Below are 15,790 nucleotides of genomic sequence, written 5' to 3'. Positions count from 1 at the left end.
GCCTATTTCCTAGAGCTGTAGGCAACTGAAATATTTTACCTTCCTTTTCATCATAAAGAAAACAACATTGCAAGCCCAATGATGAATAGGAAATAATTCTTTTCTGTCTCTGAAATGAGGGTATAATATGGAACAGGGGCAATTGTGAGAAACGGGACCAGCTTCTTAGCTCTAGCAGGATTGCTGTGGGGGAGTATATGATTTGAATGTTTTGTCCCCTCCAAGACTCAAGCTGCAATTCTCATGAGGCATTAGGAGGTATTAGGATGCAGGAACTTTAAGAGGCGATTAGAGCTCTATCCTCAAATTATTCCATTCACCAGATATAATAACCCTTTGAACTTGGAACAGAATTGTGAGCAGGTCCTATGGGCTTAGTTTTGCCAAATTCTCTGTATTTAAAAATAAGAAATATGAAATCACCTGTTTTAATGTTTGACTGAATTAAATTTTGTTTAAACTGCACAATTCTAACTTCTTACAAAGTCACGGGAACTTAGGCTCTGAATGGGAATGTGAAACTGGAGAAAGGGAACATAATCTCAAGGAGGTAGGCAGAATTCTAAAGATAGCTTCCTGTCCCCAGCAGGATTCTTGTCTCCTGGTTATTTGCTCAAACACGAATCCAGGTGCTGCTTGAAGAGGGCCATGCAGATTCTAAGTAATTTCCCAAGTCAGTAGACATTACAATATGGAGATTATCCAGGTGGGCTTGCCACAATTAGGTGAACTGTTCAAAAACAGAGTTTTCTTTGGCTGGACCTGAAGGGACATCAGAGAGATCAGAAGACTGAGAGGAATGTGATGTGTCATTGCTGGCTTGAAGATAGAGGGATGCACGTTACTAGGAATATAAGATGCATTTCAAGGAGTAGAAGCTGGGAAGCCAGCAAGGAAGTGAATTCTGCAAACCACCCGTGGGAGCTCGGAAGAGGATTCCTCCCCAGTCAAGCCTGCAGATGAGCATGCGCAGCGTGATTGCAGCCTTGTGACACCCTTGGTGGTTTTAAGCCACTATGTCTCTGGCAGTTTGTTACACAGCAACAGAAAATGAAGGAGCTTGACAAGGAAGCGTTGTGGTTCTGAGATTCCAGTCTATATTTTTCAAAAGAAAAATCCTAATTACAGTTACTACTATCAAGGCAGTACGGTCCGGTAAGGGAACATTGTCTTCGCTTCTGAGAACAGCATGCTTTAAAAAATTCTTAACATCATCAAGGGGAGATCAAGAGAGAAAGGAATTCCTAGATGAAGGCTTCATTCAGACCAGAGAAGACAGGAGGCTGGAGCCATAAGCAGAATTCTCCTGCAGCTTTTCTCCCGAGGACCTTTGGTGGAATCCTGTGACACTGACCTTCTAGGGCACAAGTATGGTGAGACACCAGGTGATTCCAAAAAGATAGCTCCCCACCTGCCCAGATGGGTTGGAAGCTCTTCACACAGTGAATTAGAAATAAACCAAGATCTCTCCTCTCCTGACCCTTCATGCCTGCCCCAGCCTCCATCCGGGGCCTTTGAAGAAAAGTGCCACCTTGAACCTACTGCTCAGAGGATGGAGTAAAATTGTGTCCACAATGTGGACTGAGGATCCAACCCTCACTCAGCTTTGCAGCCCAAATTCATCCGCCTGGGTAGTACCAAACACCTGAGAAGTGCAGAATTTAATTCACATTCTCGGAGTGTAGTCACCAACTTCTGGGATAGGCAAATACATAGTATTTCCAGAAGAACCCATATTTCATCTCAGACCTCAAAGAATTCTCACAAGTTCCAAGGAACAGCAAAGCAAGAGAAAATTTAAATAGAACAAGAGGTTAGGGGTGTGGCTCAGTGATAGAGTGCTTGCCTAGCATGCATGAAGCCCTGGGTTTGATTCCCTGGCACCACAAAAAATAAATAAGACGAAAATAAGGTGAATAGAACACAAAAGAAATTTGAAAAATAGGAATGCTTGATACAGACTACAAAGTATTTTTATTTTAAATATGTTTAGCAATCATAAAAATGAGCTTGAAAATATCTAAAAGGTGCAAGATACTATAAAGAACGATTAGGACCAGATGCCTTATAATTCCAGCAGCTTGGGAGGTGGAGGCAAAGCCAGTCTCAGCAATTTAGTGAGGCCCTAAGCAACTTAGCAAGACCCTGTCTCTAAATAAAATATTAAAAAATGGTTGGGGATGTGGCTCAGTGGTTAAGTACCCCTGGGTTCAATCCCCAGTACAAAAAAAAAAAAAAAAAAAAAAAAAAAAGGCTTGTAGTACAAAGAAATTTGCAACAGGAAAAAAAAAAAAGTCACATTTAGGCAGTCAGCAGCTTTCTTAATAGCAACCATGGAAACCAAGAGATAATGATTGGAAATGATAACCTCAGTGTGCTTAAGGAAAGATAAAATATCTTTTAAGAAAGTTCAAAATAAAGACATTTTAAAATACAGTTGAAAAGAGCCTTATTAAAGGAAGTTTTGAGGCACATATTCAGATAGAAGGTCTGAGATGTAAAAGGAAATGAAGAACCTAAAAGGGGTAAAGAGGTGGGCAATGTTGATGCTAATATTAAAATATTATGGATCCTAAGGAAAGGAGACCTAAAATATGACACCAATAGTATATAATTGAGCATGCAGTGAAAGTACTCATCTTTCCTGGAATTAGAGAAAGATATTGCTTAACTTTTCATCACTACTCTATTAATTTAAGCTTACTTAAGAGAGAATAGAAATACAGTGTTTAACTTCCAAATTAGTAGAGGATAAAAGCATAGAATAAGGGAATAAAACTCAACTGGTCCAAAAGAAGGTCAAAAAAGGAGAGAAAAATTAATGGAATAGGTAGAATATATAGAACAAAATAAGAAGGTAGATATGACTGCAAATATGTATGTAATTGTAATATGTATAAATAAAATATTTTTTTAAAAATATTACCAAATAATGTTTATAAAAGACATCTAAAACATAAGAAGGCAGAAAGATTGAAAATGAAAAGGATAGAAAAATACCAGGCAATTCTACCAAAAGCAGAATAATATGACAAATTATTATTACCATTATTATTATTACCATTGCCCTTGTTACTACTGTTTATTGAGCACCTATTATGTATGAGGCAATATCTCAATCTTAACATCCTCCTTCTAAGATAGGCATTTGAAAATCTTTATTATGGTTCACACCACAATTAAAGGTGCAGATTTTACCTGTACAGCTAGATGTATTTTGACAAATGAACACACTTGTGTGAATCACCCAGAGCATGCCCTTATGCTTCTTTCCAGTCAGTACCCCCAATACCCACAGCACCACTTAGATCCCTAGCACCTTAGTTTTGCCTGTCCATGAACTTTGTATGAATGAGATAGTACAGTACATATTCTACTCTTTCCAGCCTCTATAACACGAGAGGCAGATTTGGAGAGAGGTTGGAATAGGGCTGAGGCCCAAACCACCATGTTCACCATTCTGCACCTTCATATGGCAAACTGAAACCAAGGACTCCTATCTCTGAGTGAGGGGTCACAGACTCCCCGAACCCTATGGCAAATTGTGACCAAGGAACTCTGAAGTTTAAGTGAAGGGTCATAGAGGAACCTATAGATTCTCACAGTCCCAAGTATGAACTTGAATAAATGCTTTGGTCTCTCTGAGGCTGTTTCCCTCGTGTAAAACGAATGAGAAGCTCTCCAGTATGATTTAGAATGATTCTGTGGCTGACCTGGGCCCAGCCTATCATCTTTAGCAGGAAGAAGGTAGCTCCCAACAGGGCTGGGAGGTTGAGGGATGAACTATTCATCCTGGTCAGTGAGGGACTGAGGGACGGAAGGCGCTTGCTGGTCGGAGGCAGAGCTGGTCTCAGCCTTTTCCTTTTGGCTCCTGTCGGTGATTTTGCACTGGCAGCAGGAGGCCTGCTCTCACCTGAGCCCCTCAGGCCTTTGTTACCATTGTGAGGTAAATACCAGACCTACCCACGCCACACCTGGGCTTTGGGCTTGGCCCCAGATCTCTTAAACTGCCTGGACCCAATCCTGAGCACACTCTTCCTCCAGTGGTGCCTTCTTCTGCCTTCTTTCAGGAGGACCTAGCAGTTGGCCCTGGCTTGTGCCAAGACTGAGAGTAAGGAAGCTGCTGGCTGAGTAAGAGGTGAGTGGAGGGTTGTGGGAGGGCAGAAGCTGGGATCATGCTTGAGGATTAGTGGGGGTGTAGAACTTGAGAGAACCTGAGCCCGTAAGCTCTTAGAGTGTCTCCCAACACACCATCTTACTTTAAAATTCATGTTTGTATGTAAACATGCTTGCCCGTGGTTACCGTAGGAATGGTTTTAACCAAAGGCTTTATAATAAGAAGCAATAGTCTGATGAGGTGACTTCTCCAGCCAAAATTCCTTTCTGTGGCTATTCTTCTGTTTTTAAAATCGCTGTTCCATTTTAGCTCTTCAGTTCTTCATCTCTCTAGATGATGTACTTAAAATTACACTTTCAGTTGATCAACGTTATGCAAGATGAAAATGTACCCCTACTCCACCTTTCGATATAATTATTTCATTGCTTTATGGATTGCTTTTGCAACTTTAAAAATTATATAAATCATATACATAGGGCCAAATTTCTTATAGATTATAAGTAGTATTTGTTGTGTTAGTTTCCTATTTCTGCTGTAACAAATGACCACAAACATAGTGGAGTAAAACAACATAAATTTATTTCCTTTCAATTCTGGAGGTTAGAGTCCTAAATCAAGGTGTTGGCCAGGCTGCCCTGTTTCTGGAGCCTCCCAGGGAAGAATCAGTTTCCTTGCTTCCCCAGCCTCCAGAGGCCTCCTGCTTTCTTTTGACTCATGGCTCCTTCCTCCATCTTCAAAGCCACAGGATGTCATCTTCTCTGCTCTCTGACCTTCCTGCCTCCCTCCTATCCTGGATGAGCAGTACACCATTCCAAGGAGAAGTGTGAACCTCACTGTCTTGTCCTTGTGACCCTCCCTGTGGGTTGTCAAACGAGTGTCCTCTTTGGCGACATCTTTACATATACCCTCCAGGTCTGTGTAGCTGTGGAATTTGCCACTCTCTCCCAGGTGTCAGATCATTGGCAATGTGGCAGAGGGGCCCTATGTAATCACCGGATGGATGGAATCTTCAATAGCTTGTAAATTTTTTTCCTGGGATCTCAAGAGTACATATGTCTGTGACCTTTGTAACATTTTTTTTCTTTATATCTTGTTTGCCACAAAAATACTATTGGTAGAATATTTTATCATCTTACCTCATTTCCGATCATAAAAAAAATCATAATAAGTGTCAGAACAATGTCTTGGAGGTGGAGGCACCTCACAGTCACGCTGATCTGGCTCCAGCTCTTTGAATATTTGTCCCATTGGTGGCTTTCTTGCTTCCAGAGCTGCTTTTCAGTCCTTCAGCTTCTTTGCTCATTTGCTTTATAGGATACTCTCTCCTGAGTCACGAGCATATAGTGTCCTAGTGGGTGTCTGGTATTCTTCATAGTATAGCAATTTAGTCTTTTCTTATTCCCAAAATTAAGATTCTTCCAAATTCACTTTTCAGTCTTTGGCCAACTTAGTGAATTCTTGAATTATGTCTCTATAGCTTATTAACTATTTTAAATTATAACAATGATGAATGCTTACACTATAGCAAATAATTATCCAAACCACCCACAGAAATTCCTTGCGTATGAACAACAGCATTGCTGTCCAGATACTGACTGCTTTATGGCACTAGCAGAGTAGCATGGTTTACAATACAGCAGGCAACATTCATTGGTGGCCGCCAGCCTGTGAGGACTCTGTACTGGTAAAGAGAATGCAGGAGGGACCACCAACCATATCTGCTGTATACCTCCGAGGGCTGGCATGACGATTCGATCAGTTAATAAACATGAAGCCTTGGTGTGGATCCTAGAACCTTGTAAGATACAAAACCTTAGAACTTCAGAACTGGAAGCTAATTTAGAGGGCAGTGTTCCCAGCAGAGTGGAATGGAACAGGGGTGCCATCAGTCACAGAATGTGCTGGAAGATGGGGCAAGGACCCAAGGGATCTCTAAAGTAGAGGTGGAGAGGAATAAGGGACACTGGGCAGGGCTCATATGACATCTGAGGACCCATTACCCTTGAGGATGGATGGGTGGGGTGGTAAGTAGAGGGGCTACATCCCTCACAATTAGATACAGATAGATTAATTATCTGCCAATCTCTCTAGCATATTCCTGGTGGTATGCATTTAACATTTAGGTGCCAGATTGCATCTGATTTGCAAACAAACCAGGGAGGGAAGCAGGATCAGGGAGGGTTCTCAACTTCATTTTCCAGAGGAGGAAACTGAAAAGAGATCAAAAGGCTTGTCCAGGCCACCTAGCCAGGAGGAAGTGATGGAGAAAGGCCTTTCAGTTACTCTACCATGCAGCCACAGGTGCTGGACTAACACATAGCCTGTGGGGCTATGGCTGAAGCAGGGCCCACAGAAGCTAACCCTAGGGCAGGGGTTATCAGAATCCAGAGCAATCAGAATCACTGGGAGGGCTAAGCAATGCACAAATTGGCGGACTGCACTTCTGGGGGTTCTGATGCGGTAGGTGGGGCAAGAGGCTCTGGAATCTATATTTCTAAAATGCCCAGGTGATGCTGATATTGTTGGCCTGGAGCCCACACTTTGAGATGACTGCTTACAACAGCAGGTGTACCACAAGGCAGCTTCCAATAGTGTAGCTATAAACAGGAGATTATTTTTAACATGAGGATGTCAGCATATATCCAGGCCTCCAGGAGTACCTGTTAAAGTCTCCAGTTTGACATCTTGTTATTGAAAATGAAGGAGAGACAGGTGGGAAGTAGAATTGATGACGCCAGATAATTGATTTTACGTTTTCTTTTGTGTGTTTTTCCAGAGTTTCTTTATGTCTATACAAACAATAAAATATATCCTCTCCCTTTTATACAAAAAGCTGTATCACTGTTCTCTTCATTTGGTCTGAAGCACAAGTCCAGTATTTTCTTATTAATTTTCTTTTTGGTTCTATCATTGATAAAAGATGGGTGTTGAAGTCCTCTATCATAATTATATTGCAGACAAATTCTCCCTTTGTGCCTATAAAAAATTGCTGTATGTATTTAGGTGCTGCCGTTAGGTATGTTTTATATATAAATATATATGCACATATACATATATACACACTTACATATATATATACATATATATGTATACATTATTGTAATATATGTATGTATTACATATATGTGTAATATATATATAATTGTAATGATCCCTTGATAAATTGATCACTTGTAATAAAATAATGAGTTTGTGTCTTGTGAATTTAAGACTATTTGTGACATAATAAAAAATATTTTAGTTGTAGATGGACACAATACCTTTATTTTATTTATTTATTTATGTATGTATGTTTATGTGGTGCTGAGGATGGAACCCAGAGTCTCACACATACTAGGCAAGTGCTCTCCCTCTGAGCCACAACCACAGTCCATTGCGACATAATTTTTAAAGGAAAAATCCGCAAAGAGGAAAGAAGACTAGATAATCCATATGTCTCAAGCATACTGAAATGTTGCCATCCATTTTTTATTTTTATTTATTTATTTTTGGTACTGGGGATTGAAGTCAGGGATAATTAGCCATTGAACCACATTTCCAGACCTTTTTGTATTTTATTTAGAGACAGGGTCTCACTGAGTTGCTTAATGTCTTGGTAAGTTGCTGAGGCAGGTTTTGAACTCCCGATCCTCCTGTCTCACCCTCCCAAGTCCCTGGGATTACAGACGTATGCCACGGGTCCATCCATTTTTAAATTAAACATTTTCAACATATTGAAAGATAGTGTTGCCCTACCCACAGTCTCATTTCAGTAGTAACCACAGATGAAGGTTTGGGTATGCTTGTTGTAATATGACCAGACGGTTTTTTAAAAGACATATATTCCTTATTATAAAAGCAATACACGCTCATTGAGATGTGTTATAGACAAGATAGCAAGTCGAAAATTGGGCTATTGCACAAGTTCACAACCAAGCGGACGGTCTCCGCTCTGCGGTGCTCTAAGATCAATGTCCCTCTTAGGTCCACTGCTAGTCCCACCCCTCGGTCTCAAGGAACGCGGTCGTCCCTGCAGTTGCAGCAACGGGTCGCCAGGTGGTGCTGCTGAGCAGAGCGCTCGGGCACAGGGGGGCAGCCGGCGAGCCCGGCAGCACGTGACCTGAGCCTCAGGCTTTGGCACCTACATCACGTGACAGGGCCCGGAAGCAGCTGCCCGGGCAGCCGAAAAGGATGGCTAGGGCTCCACGCTGAGGCAGGGAGGGGTGGGCTGCGCCGAAGCCGGAGCCGGAGCCGGAGCCCGAGCCGGAGCTGGGGCCGAAGCCGGATTCCAAGCGGTGAGTTCCTGCCCTGCCCTGCTCTTGCTGGCCGCTGTCACGGCCTTCCGCAGGGCCATCTCCGGCTCAGCAGATGCTCTAGGTTAGGGGCTGGACCCGCCTGGGCTGTGCGTCCGCGGCTCCTCGGCTCCTGGCCGCAGCGGCGGTGCGATGCGGGCAGTCCTCCCGCATGAGGCGGAGTGGCCATCCCGGTCCCTCGCGCTATCTGCCTGGACCTCGCGGGGCTGGGGGTCTGCCGCCCTATTTGACAGGTGGGGAACTGAAGTCCGGAGATGAGAACGATCACTCAGACGACCATCTCGGGCTTCGGGCTCTGCCCACGCTCCCCACAGCGGCGTGCTGTCTGGGGCGAGTCTCCCTCCCTCGCCCGCCGCAGGAGCTGTGTCCCGGACTTGCTGGTAAAGGGACTTTGGGCCACACAGTACCAGAACTGCAGGACCCGGGAAAGGGGTCTGGTGCACCCCGCTCCGCGGACAGTAGGGAAATCGAGCCCCAGGAAGGACTGGGGGCTTGCCTAGGGTCACCCGGTGAGTTAGTCCCCGATCTGCCACTAGAATCCAAGTGTCCCCGAGCTCCAGCAGCTGTTGACTTTGACTACACCGCCTCCTGCGGGAAACTTGATGTGTGAAAAGGCACCTTTTCCTCTTCCTTTCTCCTTCAGTCCTCTGCTTGTTTAGCTCCGCGTTCTCCATCGCCGGGGTTGGATGGGCTCTGGGCGTGGTTCCGTTTGTTCACGGTTTTTCTGCAAACTCATCACGGTGGAGGCTTGGTTTCTAACCGTCCTGCAAATTTCGTGTAAGTCATATCAAAATATGAAATATGAATTGGACTATGTCCCTGGGAGGATACTTGTCTCAACCGAGGCGGAAGAGATCCCTGGCATTAACTTGAAGAATGGAAAGACCTGTGCTTTATTTTTTATGTAACTTGTCAGATTGGGGGAAGATGCTATTTGAATGGATGTTTGCTGTTATTTGAGGCTTAATGAAATATGATAGCAGAACCTGGTACTGGAAAGAACTGAGATGGGAGAATCGGGATATTTTGCTTTAGCTCTGCCGCTTACTCTGCCACTTTCGGTGACTACCATTTCTCCTGGGTTTAGGTTTCTCAGTCTGTACAATGATAGAGTTAATCCCTAAGGGCTCCTTCTGCTCTGACATTCTTTGCATCTAGGTCTGTTTGTTTTTTATTCAGAGATATTTTTTCTTCCCTCTATGCTTGAAGCATCAGCCTTTCAACAAGAGTTAATCCAGTTGTCCAGGCAGCAGTTGTCCCGTACTTATTTCTGCATTGCCATGAAATTCTTCTCCTTTCTTTTCCTGTATTGTCTAGGCTAAATGCTAATAGCTGAAAATGATTTTAATTGTCTTGTTCATGATGAGAACCATCTTTTGACTCTTGTCTGGAGCCTTGTTTACAGTAATTAACTTGTATGTACAACAACAGTTTTCTTTAGAGGTTTTCTTGACAAACAAGAGTCTCCCTCCTTCATTTGGGGTTTGAGGTTGTTTGTCCAGGGGTGGCAGCAGAGACTGCTCTGGTGACAGTAGCTAGTTACTGTCCCCCATTTTTTGTCCTTTATAATCGGCTGCTCTTGAGTCCTTATTTTCTCTTAAGCCAGGTAGCCTCATCTCTGTGGCAGCCCCAAGTGCTCAGAGCTGACTGTGTCTATTCCGAAGGCTGTGTAAGGAAGAGGCATTCCATTTGTGTTGTAGTATTCCAGAATCTGCAGTTAGGATCAGATGATGGAAGGGCCCTAAAGAAGAGGTTTTTGGGTGAGCATAAAAACTTTCAAAGAATTAGTTCCTGCATTGCAACACAGTATGGCGTTCCCTGTCACTGAAGGTAATTGTCACTGAGCAATTACCTAGGGGTTTGTTGGCACATGAAATTACTGTGTTGGGTGGAGCGTTGGCCTAGATGTATTTTTAAGTTTTCTCCAAACTGACTCCAGTGCAGGTCCCAATTCTTCAAATGCTTCATTTCTCCTTAAGAGTCAGAAGATAAAGCGTTATTGCCGATGATACATTTCTTCTTTCCCCCTGACCTAAAGCAAGACTGTATACATGGGCTGAGTGAACGGTCTTCTGTTTCTACTTTTGCTGGGTTGCTGCTGATGATCTGTTCTAGAAGGTTATTACTGATTAATACCATTAATACCTGTAGCAGCTTTTCTTTTTCCCACAGAGGTGACTCATTGAGTCCATGTCCTTCTACCTGGGCCTGGGGGAATCCTGTGCCTCCCTCCTTTGGCCAGGGCTTGCTGTATTGAGCACAAAACACTGGTCACTGTTTAATGGGTGTGTATTCCAGTAGATGGGGCATTCAGAGTTTACCAGAATAGACACCACATGATGCTGTGTTTGATGCTGTCCCCTTTTCTAGCCCCAACACATTTCTCTTGGAAGCCCGGACACCCAGGGCCAGAGCATCAAAGACTTCTTTCTCTGTGTTTCCCATTTCTGTGAAATCAGAAATCTGTGTGGGTTACTGAGGTCCACTTGATACTTAGATCTCTTTTACCAAGAGCAGGATCTGACTTAGTTCTCCAGGGTATTAAATGAAGAAAGTACCACAGAGGTTCTATAGTGAACTTTCTTGTTTCACATCCATGAATGTCTGTAATAATCACAAATGCTAACATTATAAGGCTCCCTTATGTGCCAGATAACATCTATGTACCTTTATAACAAATTTGTGATGTAGATGATATTAACAGTATCTTTCAGATGAGAGAATCAAGGCAATTTGAGTAATTTGGCTCAGAGTCACACACCCAGGCTCCAAATAGTACTTTTTTTTTTTTTAAATCATGCACAATGGCCTTGGCAGACTTAACCCTGCTCCAGCTTTTAGGGACAGTTCTGTTGTGGAGATTTTAGAGAAGGTGGATAACGTGTGGTGTGGTAGAAAGAACATTGGCCGGGGACTTTGTTTTGCTGGCTTTTAATCCAAATCTTTGACCAGTTGGGGACTATGTGGTGTAACCTCTCTAGGCCTTGGTTTTCTCATCTCTTAAATGGAAAACTGAAATAGGATCTGTTTTGAAGTCATGCATGGTTCTAATACTTAGTAATCTTTGTGATAACAGAAAAAAAGTGGGCATGTTTACCCACTTAGCAGTGCCTGCTGAGGTCAGCAGCTGCCCTGTGGCTGCCCCAGCATGAGACTTGTCCTCATTTCAAAATAATGGACAGCACTTTTACTTTGCAGATATCACCCGTGTGTGAACTCCGGTAGGAGGTGAGGCCTGAGGTGTACCCATCATAAGAAGATCATAATTTTTTTAGTGCTTTATTTAAATCTTCCTATAACCAGGATCACCTGGGATTAAAAATAAAATGCTCAGGTGAAATCAGGTGTGGCCCAGAAATCTTTGTTTTTTGTTTTTTTGTTTTTTTTTTAATTTTAACGTGTTTAACTACTTCTATTATTGTAGCATATAATCAGTACAAAATTATGAGTTCATGAAATATTTCATAATTTTTGTACCAAATTACTAAAATCCTGTGTCTACACATTTAAGTTTTGACCAACTGTATTTCAAGTGCTTAATAGCCACTTATGACTAGTGGCTACTGAATTGGATAATACAGGACACTTTGATGGCTAGGTTGTATTCTCCTGCATCCTGATATATGTACCATTTTAAAATGGAAACAGTCTTTGAATTAAAGAAACAAAAAAGACTTTTGTCTTTACCTTAAAATTCACTACAAGCCAGATGTGGTGGTACCTGTAACCCCAGCAGTTTGGAAGGCCAAGGCAGGAGGATCACAAGTTCAAAGTCAGCCTCAGCATCTTAGTGAGGCCCTAAGCAACTCAGCGAGACCCAGTTTCTAAGTAAAATAGTTTTTAAAAGGGCTGAAGATGAGACTCAGTGATTAAGCACCCCTGGGTTCGATCCCTGGTACCAAAAAAAAAAAAAAAAAAAAAAAAAAAAAAAAATCACTAAAAATTCTTCTTAAAAATTCTCACCTCTAGAAAATTGAATGCTTTTTCTTCTTACAAAAATTCTATTTGCAAATACACTTTCCATGCTTCATCCAGTTGTACAAAGTGATTCCAACTGCTCATGTTTAGTGCTACACTAAAAACAGCACATTTTAAAAAAATTTTTTAATTTTTATTTTTTTTATTGTAAACAAATGGGATACATGTTGTTTCTCTGTTTGTACATGGTGTAAAGGCATACCATTTGTGTAATCATAAATTTACATAGGGTAATGTTTGATTCATTCTGTTTTTTTCCCCTTCCCCCCACCCTTCCCACCCCTCTTTTCCCTCTATACAGTCCTTAAAGGGTAAGTCTTATTTATTGAATCAACTAAAAGAAGTTCGTATAGGGAAAAAGAAGAAAGTCTGTTGAGGTTATACAAGTAGTTGCTATTTCAGTGTGATTTGGATTGAATGTACTTTTCTTAAAAGTTTTCTTTTTGGGGGCCTAGATCTCTTACAGAGGTTTTGACTTTGTGTTAATGGACCACACATAATATATAAACTCTGTTCATTGTACTCAATAACCTGAAAGACAGGCTCTTCTTCAACTTTCACATATTACAAGCCTCGTTTGGACAGTTAACAGGTCCTATTAAAATCTTCCAGAGGGCAGGAACTGGCAATTACTGCAAGAGACTTGCATACCAGCCTTCATCAAGGGAGCCCAGGGGCAGGGTGGCCGTGGAGGCCACGTTCAGTGGTCACAGCAAGAGAACAGAAGGAGCCATAGAAGGGGTGGCTACCACCACTCTCTCTGATGCTTGACAGCCTATGTAACAGCTTTGATTATTCCAGAGATAGGAAATTGCTTTCCCTCCATCTCTTCATTTGGACAACTCTCTTTGCTAGAAGTTTTTTCCTTACATCTAGCCAAAGATCTGCCATTCTTCATTTTCTACCTGTTGAATCTAGCGCAGATCTTTGAGGCCTCAAAGAACCAATCAAGCCGGGTGCAGTGGCACATGCCTGTAATCCCAGCAGTTTGGGAAACTGAGGCAGGAAGATCACAAGTTCAAAGCCAGCCTCAGCAACTTAGCGGGGCCTTGAGTAACTTAATGAAACCTTGTCTCAAAACTTAAAAAAAAAAAGGGGGGGGGTGGGGCTGGGGAGTGACTCAGTGTTTAAGCACCTTTGGGCTCAATCTCTGGTACAAAAAGAAAAGAACCAATCAAGTCTGTTTAACCGTCTTTGTGCCTTCTAACGTTCACCTTCTTGGTGCTTCCAACTTTTTCTTTATCAGTTGGTTTCCAGCCCCCTCTTGCCCCAGGCCTTGACCCTTGGATGAACCATAGTTTGTCATTATCCCCTTCATAGTGTACAGCCTGGAGCAGGATGTGGTGCATGCAGAACTAACTGGTGCTGTCAGTTGCTTGGTTCTTTCCCTTCCTAATGCAACCTAGAATTGTTATTTGCTTATTTGGCATCTGTTATTATATTATTGACTTCTTTTGAGCTTATCATTAACCAAAGTCCATAAATAGCATTTTTTTCTTTTCTCAATATGTATGTAGTAGCTAAGTCACATTTCCCACATCCTGCAATTGTTTTTTGGACTTTAGATCTTTAGGTTTCAGCTTCTTCTTGAGCTTTCTAAACAATATTCTACTGTAGGTAGCTTCAGGGTTTTTTTCTTTCTTTCTTTCTGTTTTAGTACCAGCGATTGAATCTAGGGGAACTTAACCACTGAGTCAGCCCTTTTTTAAAATTTCTTATTTTGAGACAGGGTTTTGCTAGTTACTTAGGGCCTCACTAAGTTTTCTGAGGCTGGCTTTGAACTTGCAGTCCTCTTGCCTTAGCCTCCCAAGCCACTGGGTTTACAGGCATGTGCCACTATGCCCGGCTAGCTTCAGTTTTTGTGTAAGACAGAAAGAAGACTCTTTACAGTGTTTGAAATAAATTGAGCATTTGTACTAAGGACACATAGAGTGGTTTCTTGGTTGGTTAGGAGAGATTGGGGAACTTCGCACTCCCTGTGGTCTGTCCCTTTGCCCTCAGTATTGTAAAGGATTTACTTAAAAGGTTCTGTTCCTCAGATGCTTTTGGTATGTTGGAAGGGACTAGCAATTATCTGTTTTTGCATAAATGCATTCATTGGTATCTGTAATTTTAGAAATGGGGAGAAGAAAAGAGATCTTTTAGCCTGCACTCCCACCCTGCTTTTGCATTTGGAGACTAACATCCTAGACAAAGAAAATTGTTGAAAAATTGCAAAGCAAACTGGTGAGAGAGGCAGGCTTAGAACCCAGGCCTCCTGATATATGAGCTAACTTACTAGCTTTGGCCGGCATAATAAGAGGTTTTCAACTTCTTGTGTTAAAGATTCCTCAGAGATTCCTCCCCTTCCTTAGCAAAGAGACTCTGGCAGTGGAGCTGAGCAGGATCTTCCCTGGGATTTGACTTGACTCTGGTTTGCTCCTTGGTCTTTATCTCTGTGTGACCTTATGTGCCCGCTGGTTTTCCATTTTTCCACCATGCATAAAGCAACCAGAGGCCTTCACCTGAACTCTTGGACTTTCAGAACTGTGAACTCTTTTGTTTATAAATTACCCAGACTCAGATATTTTTGTTACAGCAACAGAAAATGGACGACAACAACTCTTTTCCTGTCTTCTGTCAAGCGTTTTCCTTTTAAGATTGTGTGGGGTCTTTTCCCCATTAGGATTGGTGGGAGAAAATGAGACCTCTCCTGCATCACTCTGGTGCCCAGGGGTTGGGGCCAGTTTTCAAGAGTCCTCAGGGACTGGACGTGGTTGTTCCCTGCAGAGCTGTCCTGTGGAAGGTGGGGTTGGTGCTGGGGTGAATGGCAAGACAGCTGCTGGAGATTCTGCCTCCTCACCAGGTTTCTGAGAGAACATGTCAGACTCAGCATGGTGTCTCGTCACACAGAACAAGAACCTTGCAGGTGCGGAGTGGGGCTAGTCTGCCAAGTGGCGAAGGAGTTTTACTTGTAATTTTTCATGTTAATGCACCTTTCTTTTTCATACTTGATTGCAGATTCTTGAAGGGTAGGAAGTTGGCTCTTTTTCTTTGTCTACTCCCTCACAGTGGGTACCATATTCAGTAGACATTTCCAGATTCAGGCAGGGCATCAGAAGATATGTTTTCTGCTTTGCTATTTCCTAGTTGTCACTCCCTCATCTTCAGGGGACTAATTCTTTGTCAAATGAGGGGTTGGGGCAACCTGTCGAGGCTCTTTTAGTGACAGTCTCTAGAATTCTGGAGACTTCCTCAACTCCCAGTTGGCATCCCTGTTGTGAATCCCAGAGAAGCTCTTGCTCTTCTCCTTTCTGGAATAGCATTATGGAGAGTCCCCGCCAGCAGACTCCATCCCCACTGCCCTACCAGCACACACAGGAAAGGTTTCTTCTCTCACCATCTTTTAAACATGAGCAAACCT

General features: G+C 42.6%; 1 protein-coding gene across 3 annotated transcripts in view; it reads left to right on the top strand.

Annotated features, from left to right (window-relative positions):
- The first annotated feature begins 8,232 nt into the window (after nt 1-8,232).
- The window catches only part of LOC306664740 (proton-coupled amino acid transporter 1), a 45,117-nt gene continuing 37,559 nt past the window's right edge, over nt 8,233-15,790 (top strand). Inside the window, exons 1-2 of one of the 3 annotated variants that reach the window (XM_079145789.1) lie at nt 8,268-8,391; nt 9,053-9,186. In XM_079145789.1, the coding sequence (XP_079001915.1) occupies nt 9,096-9,186 (91 nt within the window). In that variant the 5' untranslated portion in view covers nt 8,268-8,391; nt 9,053-9,095. Of the gene's footprint in view, nt 8,392-9,052; nt 9,187-15,790 lie in introns of all 3 variants that reach the window. The other 2 variants (XM_079145787.1, XM_079145788.1) reach the window with 2 other exon arrangements.

The sequence above is a fragment of the Sciurus vulgaris genome (assembly GCF_902686455.1).
Source record: "Sciurus vulgaris genome assembly, chromosome: 6".
Taxonomy (NCBI): domain Eukaryota; kingdom Metazoa; phylum Chordata; class Mammalia; order Rodentia; family Sciuridae; genus Sciurus; species Sciurus vulgaris.
This window is presented reverse-complemented; position numbering and strand designations above follow the sequence as displayed.